The sequence below is a fragment of the Crocodylus siamensis genome, chromosome 6, assembly GCF_052110815.1.
Source record: "Crocodylus siamensis isolate JL-2025a chromosome 6, ASM5211081v1, whole genome shotgun sequence".
NCBI lineage: Eukaryota > Metazoa > Chordata > Crocodylia > Crocodylidae > Crocodylus > Crocodylus siamensis.
The window spans coordinates 21,607,208-21,630,761 of NC_143400.1; the positions used below are offsets into that span (position 1 = coordinate 21,607,208).

The 23,554-nt window shown below is 47.0% G+C and overlaps 1 protein-coding gene across 1 annotated transcript; it reads right to left on the reverse strand.

The window, feature by feature from the left end:
- Positions 1 to 20,891: 20,891 nt before the first annotated feature.
- On the reverse strand, positions 20,892 to 21,848 carry LOC149861579 (olfactory receptor 14A16-like). The gene has a single exon (XM_090053774.1). The coding sequence runs from the start codon at positions 21,846 to 21,848 to the stop codon at positions 20,892 to 20,894; it is 957 nt and encodes a 318-aa protein (XP_089909900.1).
- Positions 21,849 to 23,554: the final 1,706 nt, after the last annotated feature.

Here is a 23,554-nt window from a genome sequence, read left to right on the forward strand (position 1 = left end):
AGCATAGTGAGCAACACTTTAGCATTTTTCCTGTATTGGGCATGCACATTATCCAACACTTCCCTCTGTCCAGATCACCCTGCTTTACGTAGGTCAGGTATTTCTGAAGCTCAGCAGCATACAGTTTAGCCGTATCATATTCTGCTAAACCTGGCCTTTGGAGAATATCCCTCATTTCAGCATCCAATAAGTGGGTTGCCTTGGTTCTGATATATTCCTGAGGTGGTGGGGAAGCCCTTAATTGTGCCAGTTCATGTTTGGGCACCAGGTACATTTTTCTGCATGCTCCATCACCGGCTGTTCAAAAACCCTGTAATCAGAGGGAGAGCAAAACTTAACAGAGGGGTGGATAAATCCCCCAGACCATTTCACCAGCTGTTTCTTTTTTTTAAGAGGCAATCTTTTGTTACTTAGGTTTTTTATGATCCCACATCTCTCTTTCAGCATGTGAAAGGGATGTTTCCTTTTAAGGTGTTCAGATCAATTTCTGAAATGGCCACTACTAAATTGTCAAAGGCTGAACAAGAGTATATCTTTTCTCTGCTGTTGGGAGGATAGAAGAAGCAGTTTTAAGAGAGCCAAATTTCTTTCTACGTGGTCAGACACATTTCCCTTCCACCGTCTCAAGAGCTAAGAAGAGGCTGACACTACATCATCTCTTTTTATTCCCACCTGCTGTTTTTTTTAAAGTGTAAGCAGCAGTTGGTCAGGAGAAAAAGGTCTGGTTCTTAATCTGAAAGCATCTGGGGTAGAAGCATTTAAATCAACCACCAGATACCTGTAAGGTGTTTTAGTGACATCTTCAAAAGCTTCTAGAAAGAATTGGGCCTTACCTGGGTGAATTTGCTGCACCAGGGATGCTATCTGTAGCTTATCCCTGGACTTTTTAAACAAATCCATGTATTTTGCATTAAGGGTTATGGTGCAGCTCCTTTTCCCTTGACAGAAAACAGTTTGAACTGTATACATAACACTGAGATACTGATGACGCACGTACTTGGTAAAAGCTTTCTGGACTTTGCCATGGTCACAAGCAGAGTCCATCAAATCTTTGACCACAGCCATATTTATTTTATTAGGAGAAAACAAACAGCCGTCACTGAGACTGTAAGGTAGACCCTCCCCAAACTTGATGAAAGGATATTTACCAAGCAGTTCTTTATACAAAGGCTGCCAACAGCTACAGCACCACACAATATTCTCAGGCATAACAGACAATGTTGTATCAGCCTGATCCAGAAGGTTTGTTATAAAGTAACTTTTACCACAGTTGCTAGGGCCTGCCAAAACCACAGAAAAGGGGTGCTTCCAGTGCAAATCTATGTTTAAAAACCACAGGAGAGACTGTTAAAGTTTTCTGTGAGGACCCTTTTGTCATAAATGACTTTCTGCATTTTTCTCAAGGCTTTGGTTTCTATCGTCACTTGCTTTGTTCCTGACGATAGAGCGCTGTTGTATCACAATTGTTTTAGGGGTGTCCCCAGCGGGGTTTGCCCCATAATCTAGAACAAGATCTCTCAAGGTTTCAAAGTAGACTTTTTCACAGTTGGCCACATTCAGAGTAATCCCTTTGACCTTCAAGCAAACTTTCTCCTGGACAACTTGTACCCATAGGTTTTCAACCCAGCCAACACAAACTCCATGATGTATTCATCTGGTGAGCTCACCTGAATAATCACCTAGCGGGGGGATCCAATCTCCCCTGTGGATCACAAATATCATGGAATATCTGTTGTGGTACAGACACCGGTCTGGCAAGCTGTCTAACAGCTCGGACAAGTCTAAGCATGCATAAGTGGTGGTGAAACAGGCTATAAAGATGTTTGTGTTACCCGAGAGTGTGTAATGCTCTTTGGTGTGTTTTGAAGACACGTGGGCTGCCTCATCATCAATAAAATTGCAAGATGAAATTTCACAGGCAGGAGAAAAGAGGTAGCCAAAGAGTTGTTCGGGGTCTCTCATGATGCTGGTGTTGGGCGAGTTGGTTCTCTGACTGAATTTACCCCACAAAGAATTTAGAAACAATTTTGCTATTTGGTGCTTTGCAGGGCTGGGTTTGATATGCTCTGGGCATAAGGTCATGCCTTCTTTTTGGAAGAAACTGGCCACATATCTCTCTTGTTTTTCTTGGTCGATACACCAGGTGGGGTAGCCTGAGGCTTCCTGCTTCTGGCAGAGGTGCATTTTTATGTACCATGAGAAAAGGGTGCTAGGCCTCTCGGCAAAATGCCAGACTTCATAGATTTGAGCTACTCTGTACCCCTTGGTGATAGCTTTATTCAATTCTGATGTGCACCACATGCCCAGGAAGGACCTCTCTTTATCAGTGTCGTCGCGGTTTTTCTCCCTTGTTTCTGCACAGAGGCAGCACAGTGTGAACATAAGTTTCCCGTTCACCCTGATGGGTAGCACAGGGAAAAAAGGTTTCACAGTGGGTACAGTTTCATCCTGGCTGTTCCAAAATAGCTCAACAGGGGTTGCAAATTGTCATGAATGACTTCAGAGTGTCTGATTGGGTAATCTTTCATTTTGTTTATGAAGAGGTAAAGACTGGTACAATCATAATAGTGTATTTGTTTGCTGGGTTTAGTTTTGTAATGTACCGGGGGGGGGCCCTAAGGTCGCCGTGCTCTCCTCTAGCGCTCACCATGTCCAGTTCGCCTATAAGGCACCCTTCATTCTCGCCCACCATGTCTTGATCATAAATATATTAAAGGGAGGCTGCCTCTCGTCTTCTTGATCACGGTGCTCCTGCTACTCCACATCTTGCTTCTATACAAGGGTTCTGAGCAACCCAGCCTTATGGGCTATTTGTGGCTCCAACCACCCGTCTACCATGCCCCAAGCCATGCAGATGTACTGGAAGTTGTTTGGTCTCTCTCAGTCTCTGCGTGCCCTCTGGTGCTCGGGCTCTCCGCAGCCCTTGTCTCCCAGCATGCCCTCTGGCGCTTGGGCTCTCTACAGCCCTTGTCTCCCAGGGTGCCATCTGGCACTCGGGCTCTCCACAGCCCTTGTCTCCCAGTGCACCCTCTGGTGCTCAGGCTCTCCGCAGCCCTTGTCTCCCAGGGCGCCATCTGGCACTCGGGCTGTCCACAGCCCTTGTCTCCCAGCGCTCTCTCTGGTGCTCGGGCTCTCCGCAGCCCTTGTCTCGCAGCACGCACTCTGGCACTCAGGCTCTCCACAGCCCTTGTCTCCCAGGGTGCCATCCGGTGCTCGGGCTCTCCGCAGCCCTTGTCCCCCAGGGTGCCATCTGGCACTCGGGCTCTCTGCAGCCCTTGTCTCCCAGCGCGCCATCTGGTGCTCGGGCTTTCCGCAGCCCTTGTCTCTCAATGTGCCGTCTGGTGCTTGGGCCCTCCGCAGCCCTTGTCTCTCAGCTCACTCTCCGCAGCCCTTGTCTCCCAGTGTGCCCTCTGGCACTCGGGCTCTCCGCAGCCTTTGTCTCTCAGCACGCCCTCTGGTGCTCGGGCCCTCTGCAGCCCTTATCTTCCATGCTACCCCTTTTCTCTGGGCTTCTCACTGCCCTCTCGCTCTGGGTTTTACCACACCCACACTGGGGCTAGGGTCCACACACCCCAAATGCTGTGCCCTCTCCGGCACTGGGGTCCCAATGCTACTGCGGGTCCCCTATAAGGCCTCCTTCAATCCCTAATAGCCTCACCCAAACCACTGGTTGTAAACTGCCAATGCAAACTCAAGCCCTTTGGCTATAATATAAACCTAAGCCATCTGGCCATAATCACCTTCAAGTCTGTCACTGGGTTTCTCTATCTCTCACCTGAACAACTGCCTGTGTATTTGGCCTCTTCCTTTTTCTCACTCTGGCAGAGTTCCTACCCCTATGGCTGCTGGCGGGCAACCGCCTGCCAGGCCTCAGCCTGGAAGTAATATAGGAGCCAGGTCCTGCCCCTTCCGGTCAGCTGACTCCCACCAGTATCCCTGTCAATCCACAGCTGGGCTCCTTACTTGCTGCTTTACAAGTAGCAGGCACCTCAGCGCCCTGCTACAGGTAATATAGACAGATGGCATTAGTTCTCCCTCCAAAAAGAGTGTCCCTAGGCACCAGTGGAGAAGGCAATGGGGTTCTACTTAAAAAACCTGCCAACTCCCCATCCGTTTCTAACACAGTTCTCCACTTGTGCTCCCAAATGGTCCTAACAGTAAACCCTTCTCTCGAGATAATCAGTTTTGTGCAATACCTAGTAATTCAGAAGCCCATAGGTGGTCTCCATCAACAGGTCCTGGTCTTTCTTACTGTAGCAATTGACACAACCATGAAAAAAATCCATTAAATTCAAATGCTATAGGTTCCCCATCAATGTTGGCATAGTCATCTAAAAAATAGGAGCCCACCATGAAATTCCCCACCTCGTAAGGCATGTCAAATTTGAATATTTTCTTTCTCCAAAATGTACATTAGCCACTGAATAGATGGGGTTGAAAACCTTTTTTTCTGTCTGTGATAGTTGTCTGGGGGGAGAAGCACTATGGTCTGCAGTTCCAAAAACATAAACCTGTACATGCCCATGCAGATGGAGGCCATCGTGATGTATTGGAAAGGATCTATGCAGCCTTCTGTGTTTTGGAGTTCAGTATCTATTTTCACTCAGTCTACCTGCTGTGTCATTTTCATAATCTCATCCCTGTAGAGGCAGCAGGCCTCTTTCAAAAATTTTATGTCCTGCTGGCAATAATAGGCCAGCTCCTTTTGCATGTCAAACGTCTTATAGCGGTTATTCTGATACCATTCTAAAAACTGTTCTTTCTCACCGGACATCATATTTTCAATGCTGTGATACTCCCTCTTTGGGAGAAGCCCCACAAAATTTTGGTTTTCTGCCATGTTAAAAAATTGTGGGAAATAACCTTTGCCTCCTTCAAACCCCATTGCCTATGGAAGCCTGCTAAGTTTCATTGGCAAAAAGTTTAAAGAATCTATGAAACAGATGCCTCACCTGGTCACTTCTATGCATATGAGTTTACCACCCTGGGTGATTAGTTTCAAGCCCATTTTTTCCTTCAATAACTGGCTAACAATGAAGTAACCATAATATCCTTTGGCATTGTGAGCTATGAAGGTATAGTCATTTAACTTTTTATCCATAAAGACCTTAATAAAACCAGACAGACACCCTTTGTCCCAAGTGCTTTCTGGCTTTTTGGGCTTAGCTTTAAAAGCCTTTTTGGGGAGTTTTGACTGCGGCTTTCTGAGGTATTTTTCCCTTGTCTTAGCTCCATTGCAAAAATGTAGTTGGGCACCTGCATCCCCCCCATCTCCTGCACACATTCAAAATCATAAAGAAGTACCCCTTGTCTTCTTCAGGATCTTTAATCTGGTGCATAAAGAACCAGTGCTTGTTTACATCCGTACTTTTCCCATAACACTGTTTGCACTGCCTCCCTTTGCACTCATACTTTTTGTTCACATAAGAGTTTTAGTCAGACATTCAATACTCTTTTCAGAGGCCAGGGCCACATGCCTTTTTAAGCACTCTTTGGAATGACAGAACAATTAAGGCACCTCTCTGTCTTGCCCACATTTTCAGCACAGTTCAGGCTCAGGCAAAGATGACATCAGAACCTGCACATGTGGCTATGGCTGTACAACGTCTGACAGAGATCACAATAATTTCTTATGCCAAACACCTTTTTCACATCCAAAATACTATAATAATGTTCACCACGCAGCAGAAGAAACAGGTGTCAGAGTATCTGGGTATGTCCTGTGTTTTAAATAAACTCCACACATTTTTTTCCTTATGCATCACTGTGTGAATGTTAACCTGTTCAAGGTCTTCAAACAAAGGTACTTGATGCAGCATAACTTTTTGATATATAGACATGTCTAATTTCCTGTACAGTTCTTTGGCACCATCTAGCAGTTCAGTATCTCTGGCCCCTCTATGTTTTGTAACAGCCAATAGACTGCCACCAAAGCACAGGTTAAAATCATAGGTATTCAAGTCGATTAAATAATTCCTCTTTTTAGCAATGATCTTGGAATAGGGGATACTGCTTATAACTCTATGGCTCCCTCTGCCTGCAACTCTCACAACCACCACAACCATCTGAAATGTCAAATAAAGCAATATTTCTCTCTGGCTTTGTAACAGGTTACTGATCCACTGTAAAAACAGCTCTGGGGTCATCTGGTTTATATTAATAGATCAAGAGTATAAACAGTTTGCCATTCTATCTGCCTGAATATGTAACTGGGCATAGTCATTGCCCGTGAATCTTCAGCGGAGTTCTGCTACAATTTCTTCTCCCCTTGGGTTATGGCTTCATATGCCACGTGTAATGGCACACGCTCCAGATTCACAAAATGGAACTCCTCTGTGTACCTCATGTCCCCAGACCTAGCTATAGACCACTGTTGCCTTCTCACCCGCACCATATGTATGTCTGGTAAAACATCCTCTGCTGACTCAGGAGACTGGGGGGTGCTTGAGGGGTCCTCTAAAGTGCCTTCTACATCAGATTTGCTATCCCAAGTCTCTGACTCTTCAAGTCTCGGTTTTGGGTCAGGCCTGGGAGGCTGGGGAATATTTGAGGTGCCCTCTAAAGGGCTTCCTAAATCACAGTCATCATCTCGTCTCTCTGACTCCATGGGTCCTGGGGAAGGGTTAGGCCTGGGAAGATGAGGAACATTTGAGAGGCCCTCTAAAGGGCTTCCTGAATCATATTCTTCATCCCCTGTCTCTGGCTCCATGGATCCAGGTGAAATGTCATGCCCAGGAGGAGGGAAAGCATTTGAGGGGCCTTTGAAAGCACCATTAGCAGGAGATCTCTTATTTTTTCTCAACCAGTGTTTATCCTTCCCCATGCTCCTCTTTAACCAGTCTGTAGTCTTAGGGTCTTTCTCCGGTGCATCATGTATGGGGATTGTGGCAGGAAGCCACCTTTGTTTCTCCCCAAAATCTCTGCCCTGTGACAATTTGATTAGCATGGGCCCAGCAGAGGAGACACACCCTTACCCCATCTCTTTAGGTAACCTAAGATGGATACATTCCTGAGGGAGGGGAGAAACCTGCTTCCTCTGCCTACATGACTGGTATCAGCTACCTGGGTGGGGGGCATCTACCTGGTGGGCTAGAGTCTGCCTGGCAACTACTGATGTGTTTCAAATTGGTTGGCTGACAGCCAGCCGGAGCTGGCCTCCACTGGACCAGGTGAATGAGGTCACAGGGGCTATATAAGTTAAGACTGCTCAGGAGGAGGGGGCAGCAGCCATGTGGGGGACTCAGACTTAGAGAGGAGTTTTACCATCTGAAATTGGCTCTCTCCCCCATAACTCATGAGCGAGGAATGGCCTGCCTCCAGAGGGGATCTCCAACAGCTTTGGGATGATGCTTGTGAGTAAGCTACTCGAGATCTGGTTAGATATCTAGCTGGCAGTAGCTCAGGTGCGTGATCAAAAGACTACCTCAGCCCGACTGTTTTGCTCTATGGGACTTCTATGATATCGCTCTATCTTGTACCCGATTTTCACCCTACCCCTGCGATCAACACAGTTCTTCTTTGTGACCAGTGTAGGAGAGTTATTGAGGGGTGGGTCTAAATTATGCCTAAGAGGCCCCTTAGCTCTGCGGTCTAAGAGGAGCTTTCCTTTCTGGCCCCTGACTTGGGGAAGTGCCCCAAGTGCTTGTACTGGGTTGAGTACCCATAGAACTATTAGACCTGTGTTTCCTCGAGGACACAGGGCCAAGAGAGTCCCTTCTTGGGGTGGTGGCAGCTTACGTTACCCCCAGGCTAGCGAGTGTGCTCCAGGAAGGGGGTCAGCCGGATGCAAGATATCCCTAGGGAGGCACTCGGAGCCTGGAAGGTGGTTGGGCGCAGTGAGGTGGGCGGCTCAACACAGGAGCACCCCCTTCTGACCCACCACAGGGATTCCTCTCGAACTTCACCATTATTCTTAGAGATGAACAGCTTGGTTATTGGAATGATTTTGGGTCAGTTTACCAGGGGGCCTCACCTGCCATATTTTTGATGATGATTGCCTTCAGTTTGGGAGGACGATGTCTGGTTCCACCTCCCCTTGGTTTCTCCCCTTGGTTGTTCCCACTGTTCTGCCTTTGTGGTGCTCCGCCTCCCTTACACCCTGCCTAATGCCAAGCACAATGCCTTCACCTGCATTGTTGAGGCTGATGTCCTGTGTCTTCTTGGTGCTCAGGTTCCTGGAATATGATGGCCATTGGGTATGGGGGATGTTACTATCCCGAGCATTTCCCCTGGCCTTCCTCCTTTCCAATTACATGTTGTCCGGCTTCAGTACCAGTCCATCCCCCAATGCATCACCTCTGCCCTGGGCTTCGTACTTGCTGTCCATCAGTCTCATCTGTATCCTGGCTCTGCTGAGTCCTGCCAGGCTCCAGTCTCTGCTGCCAACTTCCTCAATCCATGTTGGCCCTGTAAACAAATTCTCAGGCCCCCTCTGACCCTGTGCTCTCATGGAGACTGCTTCCTGGGGTAGTCACCAGGTCCCTTCACTGGGACTGCTTGTGTTCTCTGCCCCCTCTGGGCTGGCTGGGGATGCCACTTCCGGTGCCTACCGCTTGTCTTCTCTTGGGCCTTTTGTCTTGGACCCAGGGTTCTGGCCATGCAATTGGTCCTGGCACACTGTTATAAAGTGTGCCCACACTGACGGGTGTGCCGATCCCGGCTCCTTTGGGCTCAGCCATTTTTTTCCTTTTTGTATTTCCCCATGGTGGCTTCACCTGGCGCGGTTTCACTTTCACTGCTTTCATCTTCCAGTGCAGTGTCCCACAACCTCTGCTCCTTATCAGGTCTTTTCCACGCAGGCCCGTACTTTTTGCCCCACAAGCCACTTGCTGCTTAGCCACCCATTCTTACCCCTGCATTTACCATGACTCCCCCCTCTTATGATACAGGCCATGACTGCTGTCCGAGTTGTGGGACTCTGGGCACGGCTTTATGAACACTCATGGTGCTCTAGTGTAGTGCCAGAGGACTGGAAGAGGGCCAATGTGGTTCCCATCTTCAAAAAGGGGAGGAAGGAGGACCCAGGATACTATAAGCCAGTTAGTCTTACCTCAATCCTGGGCAAGCTTTTCGAGAAAATTATTTTGGTGTATATCCATGAGGGGCCAGCAGGAGAGATTATGCTTAGGGGCAATCAACATGGGTTCATAAGCAGCAGGTCCTGTCAGACCAACCTGGTGGCCTTCTATGATCAGGTCACCAAATCCTTAGATGCAGGGGTAGCAGTGGACATAGTTTTCCTGGACTTTCAGAAGGCCTTTGACACTGTCTCTCACCCCTTTCTCATTAAGAAACTGGTGTGGTGTTGACACCCACACAGTCAAATGGGTCACCAACTGGCTGGAGGGCCGCACCTGGAGAGTGGTGGTGGATGGGTCATTTTCGACTTGGAGGGGTGTGGGCAGTGGGGTTCCACAGGGCTCGGTCCTTGGGCCTGCACTGTTCAACATCTTCATCAGTAACTTGGACAAGGGGGTAAATAGCACCCTGTTCAAATTTGCTGATGACACTAAGATGTGGGGGGATGTGGGCACACTAGAAGGGAGGAATAGGCTGCAATCGGACCTAGACAGGTTACAGGGGTGGGTGGATGAGAATAGGATGGGATTCAACACCGACAAGTGCAAAGTGATGCACCTGGGGAGGAACAATCAGCACCATACCTACAGGTTGGGGAACTCCCTTCTCATCAGTGCAGAGGCAGAAAAGGATCTTGGAGTCACCATTGATGCCAAGATGAACATGGGCCGGCAGTGTGGGGATGCAGTCAGGAAGGCCAACCGCACCTTGTCATGCATCCACAGATGCATCTCGAGCAGGTCCAAGGAGGTGATCCTCCCCCTCTATGCGGCACTGGTCAGGCCACAGCTGGAGTACTGCGTCCAGTTCTGGGCACCGCACTTCAGGAGGGATGTGGACAGCATGGAGAGGGTCTAGAGGAGGCCACTGGCATGATCAGGGGGCAGCAGGGCAGGCCCTACGAGGAGAGGCTATGGGTCTTGAACCTGTTCAGCCTCCACAAGAGACGGCTGTGGAGGGATCTAGTGGCCTGTTACAAACTAGTCAGGGGGGGCCAGCAGGCACTGGGGGAGTCCCTGTTTCCTCATGCACTACCAGGAGTGACCAGGAATAACAGTCACAAGCTGGCAGAGGGTAGATTTAGGCTAGATATCAGGAGGCGCGACTTCACGGTCAGGGCGGCTAGGATGTGAAACCAACTTCCAAGGGAAGTGGTGCAGGCTCCTACCCTGGGGGTCTTTAAGAGGAGGCTGGATGAACACCTTGCTGCGGTCGTTTGACCCCCAGTACTCTTTCCTGCCATGGCAGGGGGTCGGACTCGACGATCTGCTCAGGTCCCTTCCGACCCTAGAAACTATGAAACTATGAGTTACACAGACTACCTCCTCTCTGAGTAAAATTTACCTTTTTGCTCCACTAGTAATCATGATCTTTCAAAGATTCTGCACATTCTTTCTGAGATGTATATGCCTGCCAGCACCACCAGAACCCCCCACCTTTTTTCATAATAATCATGATCTTTCAAGACAAGGTGGTTACCCCTACCCCAAAATCCCACCCTTTTTTCACAATAATCATGATCTTTCAAAAAAGGATTAATACTCTCCTCTTTCTCTAAATTATATGAGCAACCTGTCCTGGGTTTCTTATTCATGGGGCTAAGATCACCTGTTTTGGGGGGCATGAATCCTTATGTTTTTACATATGGTTTTCTCAGAGATAGGTGGTGTGTTTTTCTCTGAGGAACCATGCCCTTCTGTTCTGTCCTGATGGTCTTCTGATCCTTGGGTGTTATGATCAGCAGGCCAAGAATTTCTGTGGCTTTTTGTGTTTTTAGAGGTCTCTGCCCCGGCCCCCGCTCTTCTTTGGGAGTGGTGCATATGATCACTCAGAAAATATAAAATTTACATCTCAACATTGAGAATTCACTTTCCTCACACATTATAAATTTAAAATTTGCTTAACCCCACCCTCTCTATGCACCTTCAAGGGGGCGGGGGGCGGAACTCACTCGTACACACAACTTCTCCTTCCACAAGAAACACATAAAGTTTCAAAAGCTGATTTCAGAAAAATTACCTTTTACTCCTGGATAAAAACATGACTGTATGCGTTTGTTCTGCTTTTCTATTTTAGAAGAAGAGGTTCTGTTTGGAAACAAATGGTTGCAAACAGTTGTTACAACTTAGTGTGATTATATTAACCCAGCCACAAATAACTCACCATTTTAAAATAATTTTTACTTTGCTGTGGTAAAATTTCAGGGCTTTCCCACTAGATAAGCTCTCTGTAATATAAATGAAATGATACAATAAGTATGTCCTCTATATTAAAAATTGAATAATACAGTAAGGAAAATAATGTATGTATAAAGTGAAATAGAACTGTTTTAAAACAAAGTCACCACTAAAAGAAAACTTCACCCCTTTAGTCGTAAAATACGTACAGATCTTGACACGCAGGTCAGCTTTTTTGTGGTCTCGTTTATCTTTACAACATATGTCTGGTTCTTGGAAAATTCACAGTCCCTCCCATAGAATACAAGACCTGTAAGAATATATATTTTTAAATCAGTCTTTATTTTCATCAAAAAACTTTACTATATTTACTGGTTTATTTTGTTAAACCTTCTCCTAAGAAGTTTTTTTTAATCATTTCTAGTGACCATTAAGCTGTATTGGCTTTATCTTTACAACAGGCCTTTTTGTAAAAGATAACTTCTTTAGTCTTAAAATTTTCAGAGCTCTGAATACACAGGTCATCTTTTTTGTGGTCTGGTTTATCTTTATAACACACATACCCACCACCTCCTACCATACAAAGTCTGTGAGAATATATATTTTTAAATTCAGTCTTTATTTCCATTAAAAACTTTTACAATATTTACTCATTTATTTTGTTAACCCTTCTCCTAAGAAGGTTTTTTTAAAATCAGTTCTAGTAACCATTAAGTCTCATTGGCTTTATCTTTACAATAAAACCTGTATGTATGTGATTAGCGATCCAAGACACTAAAGCAAATGCTAATCTACATAGGCAAAAACTGTTGATGCACTTTACTACCCCCACCCCCAGCCTCCCACAAAAATCACCAAAAGATATAAACACCCATTTTAAACTGGTTTTGCTAAACCCTTCTCTTAAGTAGATTTTTATCATTTCTAGTACCAATTAAGCATTCAATATGGGGCATAAGAGTTTTATCTTCCTCTGTGATCAAATCAGGAAGAGGAGCATTAGGATCTTCTGCAGCATACACAGTGTTTAGATGCTCTCTAATCTGAAGGAAATGTTTCTCAGTAATTCTGAGAACATTCCTGGCAAAGCCAATGGCTATAACAGCATTGAAAATGCTATCAAGATGTTGCAAAAAGCAGTTTGTTTCTTTGGAGGCTCGCAAAAATCACAGACACACAGTCATCAGTTGGCACAAAAGGTTGTATTTGTTTGCAAACAAGGTCAGAGTGGGGCATTGATGCCCAAATGAGCTTCTGACCAACTAATTGTGTTTGCAAGCGGAATTTATCTTCTCTCTCCTGAGCACGTGTGCAGAGACCGGAACTCTTACAGCTACTTCCGTTTCATACAAGCATACATGTAGTTACATCATTACATACATCGCATGTATAGTATAATTAGCTACTTAAGTATGCGGGGCGGAGAGCTAAATATGCATCAGCTCATTAAGCATGCCCAGAAACTACAACAGTTCACCAAAAGTTCATACCCCAAGGCCACAGTCCATTGAATTCCAGCTTCTGTATCAGCATGAGAAAGGCTAAGGCGGGTGAGGGGGAGAAAGGAGCCTTGGGCAGTATTTCTTTCTTATCAGGTGCAAGATGCAAGCTCCGCATTTCTAACAATATTCCCCCGTCAAGATGCTTTCTGCTCCCCATTCTTAACTAGTACTCTTAACATCTGCCTTACTACTCACTAGCCACTTTGGGGCTAAAGGAAAAGCCCTCCAAGGCCACCGGCCTCCGGCCTCTTGGAGTCCCCCACAGGCCCAGCAGTTGGTGAGATTGAAGGTACCTGCAATTCTTTCCATCATGTCAACATACAAATTTGCTTCTGGGGGAGCAATTGGGGGAAACGGGGATATAGGGTGGCGGCTAGGGCTGCTCAGTCCTGCCTCTTTTACTACATCGATAACAACAAAGCATATTAAGATTCCCACCATATCCTCCCTCTCTTGAGATCAAATACAGCCTAAACTTTTTCTTTGTTACTTCCTTATCTAATTTTCTGAACTTTGATTAAGCCGTCTCAGGCGCACTTGGAGATCACCAGTAGGTTCACAGTTCCACCTGCTGGCTTCTTGTTCCAAGGACGGCTCAGCTTCCGGAGTGAGCTCGTCCTGGGAGCTGATGTCCTTTGATGCTCGTGGATGTCGTTTCACACGGGTATGGTGTATCCAACGGTCATGGCCAGCAATCTTTACAGCGGTGTGGGTTGTTAGAAGTACCTGGAAAGGGCCACTCCACCTCTCAGTCAAAGGTTCCTTTTTCCACCGCTGCACCAAGACCCAGTCTCCCGGGCGGAAGTCATGTACCGGTACGTCTAAAGGCAGATGCTGAAAGGAGGCTGCATATCTGTGAAGAGAAGACAAGACAGACTGCAAAGCAATAACGTACATGTGAAGCTCGCTATTACCTAATTCAAAAGTTACATTTTCTCGCATCCCAGGGGGTAAGACTCAAGGAGGCTTGCCAAACATAATTTCATATGGGGTTAATTTAATGCCCCGTCAGGGAGTGTTTCGAATGCAAGTAAGAGCTAGCGGTAATGCTTGAGGCCACTTAAGGTGTGCTTCAATACAGATCTTGGTGAGTAGAGTTTTTAAGGTCCTATTCATGCGTTCCACTTGTCCTGAACTCTGTGGTCTCCATGGTGTGTGTAGTTTCCAAGTGATCTTGAGGGCTTGGCCACTCGAGTTGACAAAACTTAATTAAATCACCCTTTCTCATCTTCACCCCATAATCTGCCTGCTTTGCAAGTTTACTAAAGTTCTGTAACATGCATCCTAAAGGCGTACCTGAGTTTTCTACACGGGAGCAATCTGCACCCATATTAATGCCCACAAAAGTGCGCCCAACGCACACCAAATACCAAAAGATCCTAGTCACAGACCATTCGCAAAAGTACGTCTTACGCACACCAATACCGGGCCAAAAATCCCCCGGTACAAAACCAAATCGAACAAATCTTTGCCCCTGGATCCAGAAACCAAATTGGGCAAGGGAATTCGTATACTCACTCAGGTATCCTAGAGATCTTGATCAGAATGCCGGAATGTGTGTCTGGCGTCCTCAGAAACCAAAAATTTTGCACAGGTAGCCTTTAATCTCCCGGGTACCCTGACTCACGTCTCAAGCCCCCTGGGCGAGCCCAAAAAGGCGGCTTGGTGTGCACTCCCCGTGGTGGCAGGGACGACCTTGTCACTGGGTCTCGAGGTGATCCAAAGAACTCCTGGCTGGCTTGCCAGATTGTTGCAAAAAGCGGTTCGTTTCTTTGGAGGCTCCCAAAAATCACAGACACACAGTCATCAGTCGGCACAAAAGGTTGTATTTGTTTGCAAACAAGGTCAGAGTGGGGCATTGATGCCCAAATGAGCTTCTGACAAACTAATTGTGTTTGCAAGCGGAATTTATCTTCTCTCTCCTGAGCACGTGTGCAGAGACCGGAACTTTTACAGCTACTTCCATTTCATACAAGCATACATGTAGTTACATCATTACATACATCGCATGTATAGTATAATTAGCTACTTAAGTATGCGGGGCGGAGAGCTAAATATGCATCAGCTCATTAAGCATGCCCAGAAACTACAACAGTTTGCCAAAAGTTCATACCCCAAGGCCACAGTCCATTGAATTCCAGCTTCTGTATCAGCATGAGAAAGGCTAAGGCGGGTGAGGGGGAGAAAGGAGCCTTGGGCAGTATTTCTTTCTTATCAGGTGCAAGATGCAAGCTGCGCATTTCTAACAATATTCCTTTTCTAACAAAGACATCTTTCCTGGCAAAATTCCTGAATTGTTTGATTTATGTCTTCATCTAACCAGGTAATACAATCATGTCCTTTCTAACCCCCCAGGGCACAAATGCACCCCCAGCAGTTATCAAAAAGTCTCCTTGTGACAGGAGTGCCTCTTCTGGAGTCCATCTACTGGTGACCTCACCCTCCTGTTATGGCCGGCCACAACTTGATCTTAATTAATTAATGGATGTTAATTAGTGGGAGGCTGCCCATTTTCTTGCCCTGGTGCCAGGGGGCACTATCTGTGGCTCTTTTTTCCTCCCCTACACTGCAGCCCAAGCCTCGCAGATGATACTGACATGGTTTGATCTGGACTTGTTGTAATTTGGCCCTCCCCTTGTCTTCCCTGAGCTTTCCACAGCCCTGTCTCGCTCTGTCTCACTCCGCACCTTCCTGGTGCTCTGCTGCCCCCTCTCTGTGAGGCTTCTCACTGCCCTCTCTCTCTGGGGCTTCTTGCTGCCCCTTCACTCTGGGGCTTCTCGCTGACCCCCTTGCTCTGGGGCTTCTCGCTGGCCCCCTCTCTCTGGGGCTGAGATTCCCACAGCACTGGGGGTCCTCTATGAGGCCTTCTCCAACCCCTAATAGCCTCACCTAAACTTCTGGTAAAAAAGCAAAACACAAAACACAACCTCCTGGGCTATAACAAAAATCCAAGCTGCGCAGCTAAAGCATCATTCATTCCCTACCACGGAATACTCCATCCCATAACAGCATCAGGGGCTGCTTGTGCAGTCAGGCCTCTCCCCTCCACTTGCTCCAGCAGAGCTCCCTTCCTCCTTGGCTGCCAGCAGGGAACTGCCCTCCTGGCCTCAGGCCTGGGATTCATATGGGATCCCAGCCCTGCCCCTTCCGGTCAGCTGACCAGGTGCAGGTGCAGCCAATTCCCTCCTTAACCTGTCATCACGGCAACTGGCACCTGTGTTCCTGACTCTGCTCTGAGAGTAGCAGGCACCTTAGTGTCCTGCTACACACCTTCCCTCCTTAAGGCCCTCACTCACCCGGGTGGGTCCTCACGTTTTGCAGGTACAGCCTTGGTCCTGGGCTTCTCTTGGCCTTTCTTTGGTCACCTGGTAACTCAGGAGGTGGAGGTTTTCAGGCACCTCCTACTTCCCTTTTCTCCAAGGTCACACGATGTGGGATTTTGTGGGAGATACCCTGCCACAGGTAATCCCCCCCACATTAGCCAGCCTTGGTAGGGTGCTGCTTAGGCCTGTCTTTTCTCTATGCTTTGAAATGATCGTGAGGATGGCCCTGGGCATGATGTATCCTTCTGACCGAGACAGCAGGCACATTACTGTAGTAGTTGGGAGTTTGTCTCTCTGCCACCCCTCTGTCCTTCTCCATTCACCATCTGTAAGACCTTGAACTTCCTTCTCTTGTCGCCCGACTGGCTGGCCCTGCCTGGAAGGTTCCAGACTTGGAGGGGTCACCCTGCCTCTTAGTAACAAGGTTAAGGTTCCTTGTTACCCACCCCCTCTCTTCTCTCTCATCCAGAATCCCTGTTTCTCCTACCCCTCTTCTTCCTCATATTGTCTTGAGAAGAAATTGGCAATTATATTCTGGGTTCCAGGGTGATGGTTTACCTCAAAGCAATATGGTTGCATACTAAGGGCCCATCTCATCAGTCTTGAGTTGTCCGTTTTCATGCTCTGCAACCAGCCTAGGGGTGTGTGATCAGTAATCAGCATGAACCACCCCTCTAACAAATAATATCAGAGTGTTTCAATAGCCCACTTAATCGCCAAACACTCCTTCTCTATTGTGGCATAACTCCATTCCAGTGAGTGTAATTTGCTACTTATGTAGGCTATAGGGTGCTCTTCTTCTCCTTCTCTCTGAACCAATACTGCTCCGATAGCCACATTTGATGCATCAGTCTGCACGAGGAAAGGTTTATTAAAGTCCGGTGTATACAGGAGTGGTTGTAAGCATAGTGCATCCTTCACCGCTCGGAACGCCTTCTCTGGCTCCAGTGTCCATCTCACTTTGGTTGGAGCCCCTGCTTTTATCAACTTCATCAAAGGTACTACTAAATCTGCAAAGTGAGGTACAAACTTTCTATAATAACTGGCTAGCCCCAAAAAAGCCCTCACTTGTTTTTTAGTATGAGGTGCATGATATCTTCGCAATGCCTCCACTTTGCTCAACAAAGGTCTCACCTTCCTGCTTCCTACTAGGAACCCCAGGTATTGCATTTCCTTTTTTCCTATCATACATTTCTTTGGATTGGCTGTCAGCCTGGCCCTTCTCAAGTCTTGCACTACTGCTCTCAGCACAGTGAGGTGTTCAGCCCAGTTCTCAGTGTATATAATAATATGTCAATGTACGCTGCTGTGTAACCCCCATGGGGAGCCAAAACTCTGCCCATTAACTGCTGAAATGTAGATGTGGCTCCATGTAACCCAAACAGCATGCGTTGGAACTAGAAGAGACCCCGTGGGGTGGTGAATGCTGTCTTTTCTTGATCTTCAGGCACTATTGGGACCTGCCAGTAACCTTTTGTCAGGTCTAAAGTGGAAATGTAGTGAGCTTGCCCGATGTTTTCCACCAGTTTGTCCACTCTTGGGATTGGATAGGCATCAAACTTTGCCACTGTGTTCATCTTCTGGAAATCAATAGAGACTGATTTTTTCGTTGGGCTTAGGTACTGCTACAATGCGGCTTTGCCAGTCATTATAGGATTTGCATATGATACCTTTCTCTAGCATCATTGCAATCTCTGTTTTTATCTGGCTTTGAAGTCGCTGGGGAATCCGTCTCCAGTTCTCACAGATCACCTGGCCCAGAAGAGTCTTTATCCAGTGTAGCACACCCTGAGCTTCCCCAGGGGTTCCCTGGAACACACCTCTATACTCCTTGACTAGCTCGGCATCCTGTCTTCTCTGTTCTTCCAACAATTGTGGGGCAATTCTATATCACCGGTCCACTTCCCTCTGTTAACGTGGGTCCCAATTCTAATTCCTCAGGATGAGAGGCTAAGTACATACACTCCCAGTCTTCCCACTTCTTCAACATTTTAACATAGTATACCTGCTTCTTTTTCTGCTTAACTGTCTGGTACACCTCGTAGTCCATGGGCCCCGCTTGGTGTATGACTTCATAGGGTCCCTGCCACCGGGCAAGTGACTTACACTTACTGTCCAGCAATAGAAACAACACATGGTCCCCCACATCAAACTTCCTTTCCCAGGCACCTCAGTTGTAATGTTTCACTTGTCATTTCTGGGCTTCTCTGATAAATGCCTTTGCTGCATCCATGCAATCCCCATCCAGGTCTGGCAGGTGTTCAGCTTTGCGGCTGCATGCTGTTGTAGGTGGCAGCAGGTCATAGCCAGGCAGAAGCCTCCACTACCAGACTGCTGCAGTGGGTAGAGGGTGCAGGGAACTCTAGGTTAGGGCTGCTGCAGCAGGTTAGCTGGCATAAGGGGTCCCCAGATATCAACTGGCCAGGCCCCAGAAGCTCCTGTCCATTCAGTTACCATGAATCCTAAGGCCCACCCAGTTAACTGGCAGCCCCTACTATATGGGGGCTAAAGGATGAATGGAACAACAAAATTCAGGGGACAACAGAGGCAGAAAACAGGATAGAAGTGTCATGTGGGCCAAGAGGTCAAAATGTGAAAATGAGTGCTCCTGAGGGGGACACTGAAGAGAGCACCCTGGGCCACACACACCTGTCTTCAAAGGGATCCAAGGAGCCAGTAGACACTGCTCAGTGGTTCTCCACCCAGAAACATGTGCAGACCAGTAAGAGGAACATGACCCCACAGTCTTTGTGTACCTTCCCAGCCAGAGCCTCCTTCTGTTTATTTGTCCTTTTGAGTAATGTGGGCAAGGCCTGTCTGGCTAACTAGTAGCCCCTTTTCATGGTGGCTAATGGATCAATGGAACAACTAAATTCATGGGACAACAAGTGCCATGTGGGCCAAGGGGTCAAAACATGAAAATAAGTGCTTTGGAGGGGGACACTGCAAAGAGCCCCTCAGGCTGCACCCACTGGTTCTCAAAGGCATCCAAGGATCTGGTGGATGCCGCCCATTGGTGTTCTGCCCAGAAATGTGCATGCAGTAGTGAAAGGAATGCTGCCCCACAATCACCAGGCACCTTCCTGGGTCAGAGCCTCCTTCCTGGTCACGGACAGGACCCATTTGCCCAGGGCCAGGAGGAGGTTGAGCAGGAGGTCCTGGGACTTGGTGGGGCCACGGATGGGGTGACGAAAAACAAAAAGCCGAGAGGTGAAATTCAACCAGAACCTCAGGAGGAGGTTCTAGAGGTGGAGATGGATGGGCTGCAGCCTGGTGCGTTTGTGGGTCATGTGTGCCAGGGTCTCCCTCTGCCCACAGAAGGGGAAGGAGACTGGGGTGTCTGTGAAGTTTGCCACATACACGTCTGCTCCCAGAAGCTCCTGAGAGCAAGTAACCCTGAGCTGCTCACCAGGCCAGGTTTTTATACTGATCGGGCCAGCCCCACAGACCCATATCCTCATGGCTCATCCCTAGCCAGGAGAATCTAGGGGGTGGTGGTGGCATGGCTTTCCTTCCCAGCCTCCCACACTTCTGGAAAAAGATCTCCTTTGGGCACAGCGTAGTGAGAACATGAAGCCCAAGGAAGCATGCTTCCTAGCATGCCTGGTATTTAGAATAGCTTAAAGCTAACCTGTAACACCACCCTAACTAAATGCTTTAATGAGATTGGCATAATAACCCTTAAAGGAGAGGGCTGAGAACTTTGAAAATGCCTAGAAACTATTACAAACATTTGTAAATGGTAGCATTTATAAATGCTTAGAACAATTGTTACAAATGTTACATAAGCACTTAAATGTGCTTCCAACAGCACAGCTAGGTATAACAGGGGCCTGGAAATCTATTAGCTATGTGAAGACAAGTATTGCATTGATTTAGCCCTTCAAAATTATGATCAGTTGATCAGCTAACAGTGAATGTGTTTTCATTTTAATTTGTCCCACTGGGATTTATTTAAAAAAATCTTTGCAAAAACATGAAATGAAGTTCAGTTGTAAACATGTTACAGGGGGCATGAAAAAACCCCCCACTGGACTCAACTGGTTTGGAAGCCTAAAGCTAATTAAGACAAAAAAGTCATCAATTTTTCTGTGTAACAAATTGGGTTGTGTGAAGCTTCAGTCACTGATTTAATTCAGCGGAGGTTCAGCCCAATTCAGTGGCCAAATCGCCGAATCTAAATTGAATCAGGAGACCCTTTAATCTCTTTGAATTGAATCAGAACCCTCTAAATTGATTTGGAAATATTCAGGAAAAATCAATGATTTGGACATAGACACAGCTTTAAATGTTTTTTTCTAGATACCTCAAGGTACTAGGTGGCTCATGAATGCTGTGATGGTGGGAGGGATGGAGCATCCCACAGGAGTGCGGTGGGGGTGGGATCCCCAGTGCGGTCGGCAGCAGACCCAGAAGTGGACCTGTCTGGTTTATATTGCCATCTCATGGCTGAAAATGGTAGATCTGATTCTCTCCAGTAGAAATGGAGGCAGCTCCACCAAAGTAACTAAGTTAGGTCCTCCCACAGCATCAATTGCTCATGTTCCATCCAGCACAATGCAGTCATGCTTATTTGCTGAGGCCCTACCTCTAAATGTTGAGGTGTTCTTCTCTCACGCACATCAATTTTATGAGGGAAGTTCAAACAGTTATCTGCAATGATGCCACTCCTGCTTTACAACCCTGAATAAAAGACTGAGGCTCAGATTGCTGGTAGTCATGAAACTTCTGAGAAGAACCTCACTTTTGTAGATACTGTGCTGTCAAAGAGATAACTAACACTGCCCAAGAAGCACACTGTGACAGCAAGTTCACTGAGAAAGATTGGGCACCCAGTGGTCAGTGAAGAACAAACAGTGAGCCAGTTTCTTCAGAGCAGCAAGGATCTCCTTGTTCCTCATGCTGTAGATGATGGGATTCATTGTGGGGGGAACTAATGAATATATGATACCGACTATGAGATCCAATCTTGCTGGAGAGTGGGAAGTAGGTTTGAAGCATTCAACCGCGACAGAAAAGACAAACAAGGAGACCACAATGAGGTGAGGGAGGCAGGTAGAGAAGGCTTTATGCCGGCCCTGCTCTGAAGGGATTCTCAGCACCGCGCTAAAGATCTGAATGTAGGACACAACAATGCAAATAAAACAGCACAGAAATAGACAGAAAGTGACAAACATTATGCAGATTTCTCTGAAATATATGTCTGAGCACAAGAGCTTGAGAAGATGGGGGATTTCACAGAAGAACAAATTCACCACATTACCTCCACAGAAGGTGAATGCAAACATGTTCCCAGTGTGCATGCTGGAGTTGAGTATCCCTGCTACCCAGGCACTGAATGCCATTTGGACACATGCTCTTCTGTTCATGACCATCTCATAATGCAAGGGCTTGCAGATGGCAATGTAGCGGTCATATGCCATGACAGTGAGAAGGGCAAAATCTGCTCCCACCAAGAAGACAAAGAGGAAAACTTGGGTGGCACAGCCAGCATAAGAAATTGTTCTGGTGCTTGTCAGGGAGTTGGACATGGCTTTGGGGATGATTACAGAAATGATCCCAGTGTCCAGGATGGACAGGTTCATCAGAAAGAAGTGCATAGGGTTGTGAAGATGGTGGTCAAGGGCTACAGCCATGATGATGAGAAGGTTCCCCATCAGGGCGGTCAGGTAAATCACTAGGAACATTGCAAAATATAATATCTCCAACTCCCAAGCATCAGACAATTTCAGGAGGATGAACTCAGACACAGAGCTTTGGTTGGCCATTTTCTGTCTTGCTACACTGTGGGCTGTCTGCAGAGGAAATGACAGATACGAAAGTCAAGGGTTAGCTCCATCATGCAAAAACTACTGAATGAAATGGGGCCCCTAATTTGAAGCAGTGCATTTTAAAAAAAACACTGCTTCAATTTAGGGCTGATTAAATCCCTGTGTCATGCATACTCTCCACTGACTTACCTGCTTCTTTGGCGGGGAGGGGAGGGCGAGCTGCCGATGGGTGGAGTGGTCCCTGGGCTGTGGGGAGGGGGAGTGGCGCTTCCTTCCATGGCTCAGGTGGCCCTGGGGGTCACCGCAGCCATGGAAGGAAGTCCCAGGCCCCTGCGCAGCTCAAGCAGGCAGACAGACTCACCGCTTTTCTTGGGTGGAGCTGATTTCCCGGGCAGCTGTCAGGATGCCTTCGGGGCTTCCTGCAGAGCCATGGAGCTGCACGGAGCCCGGTACAGGCAGTCTTCAGGCTTACAACACAATTGGTTCCTGAAAACTGTGTCTTAAGTTGAAACATCGTAACTTGGAACCAATTTTCTCATAAGAAACAATGTTATAAATGGGGGATTGGTTCCTGAACCAGGCCCAATACCCTATTTTCACCAAAAATACCCCAGAATTTTCTACTTGATCAGTTATAGATGAGTAATATAGCTACAACAATGTATTTATATTGTAAATAGCAATCATATTGATTTGGAAGGATTTCTTTGAGTTGACTTTGCTGGACTTATTGAAGAGCTCTTGGCTGGACTTTTTGAAGGGTTCTTGGCTGGAGTCTTCTCAGGGGTCCTGGCTGCAGGTTTGTCTGGAGTCTTGCTTTCTTAAAGAAAGTGTCCAAGGAAGTTTCAACAGATGTTCTCCAGGGAGACGGGCAATGCAGCAAACTTGTTCGCTGGCATGGCATCAAATCAAATCAAGCACTGTATATTCAAAACTGATGTCAGAAAGTTGAAACAGTGCCAATTTATAAACAAATTATTGTAAGCGTGAAACATTGTAACTCAAAACGTTGAAAGTTGAGGACTGCCTGTACTTTGCTCTGTGGCTGTAGGGGCAGCAAACTACAACTCTTCAAATGAGTTTTAGTTTGCTGTGCCCCAAGTCATTTAAGGCACATTATGCTGCCAAATTTCCCAGAGCTACTGGAATTAATGCGTAATATGCTGCCGAGGCATGAAAGCAGCAACACCATTGAAGCAGTGCAAAAGCATTTGGCCCACTTTAAAGTGTCATGCACACACGCCTCTTCTTTTGTCTACATACAGCCCTGGAGACAGAGCCTTCCCTGATGTTACTCAGTTGGCTGCATTAAGCTCCTGATGATTTTCATCAGGAAGATTTGGGGTGCAATCCCTCTACCAAGTTACTCTTGGCTAACTCCAGGAGTCAAGGAAAAGTAAAACAGCCACATTCTGTTCAATGATCATCTTCCCAATTAACGTGGGGTCAGGAGCAATACCATTGGCTTTGAAGAAGTGGAGATATCTGTATGGAGAGAAAGGAATAACAGTCCCTTCCAACCTTAATTTCTATGATTCTAAGACAGACAGACAGACAGACAGATCATATATAGCAGTGGATACTAAACTGTGGTACGCATACCACCAGTGGTACACAGAAGACCTGTTAGTGGTACGTGGCAGGCGGGCGGAGGGACACACATGCGCACACACAGACACACAGCTGCAGCCTGCTGCAGGTGG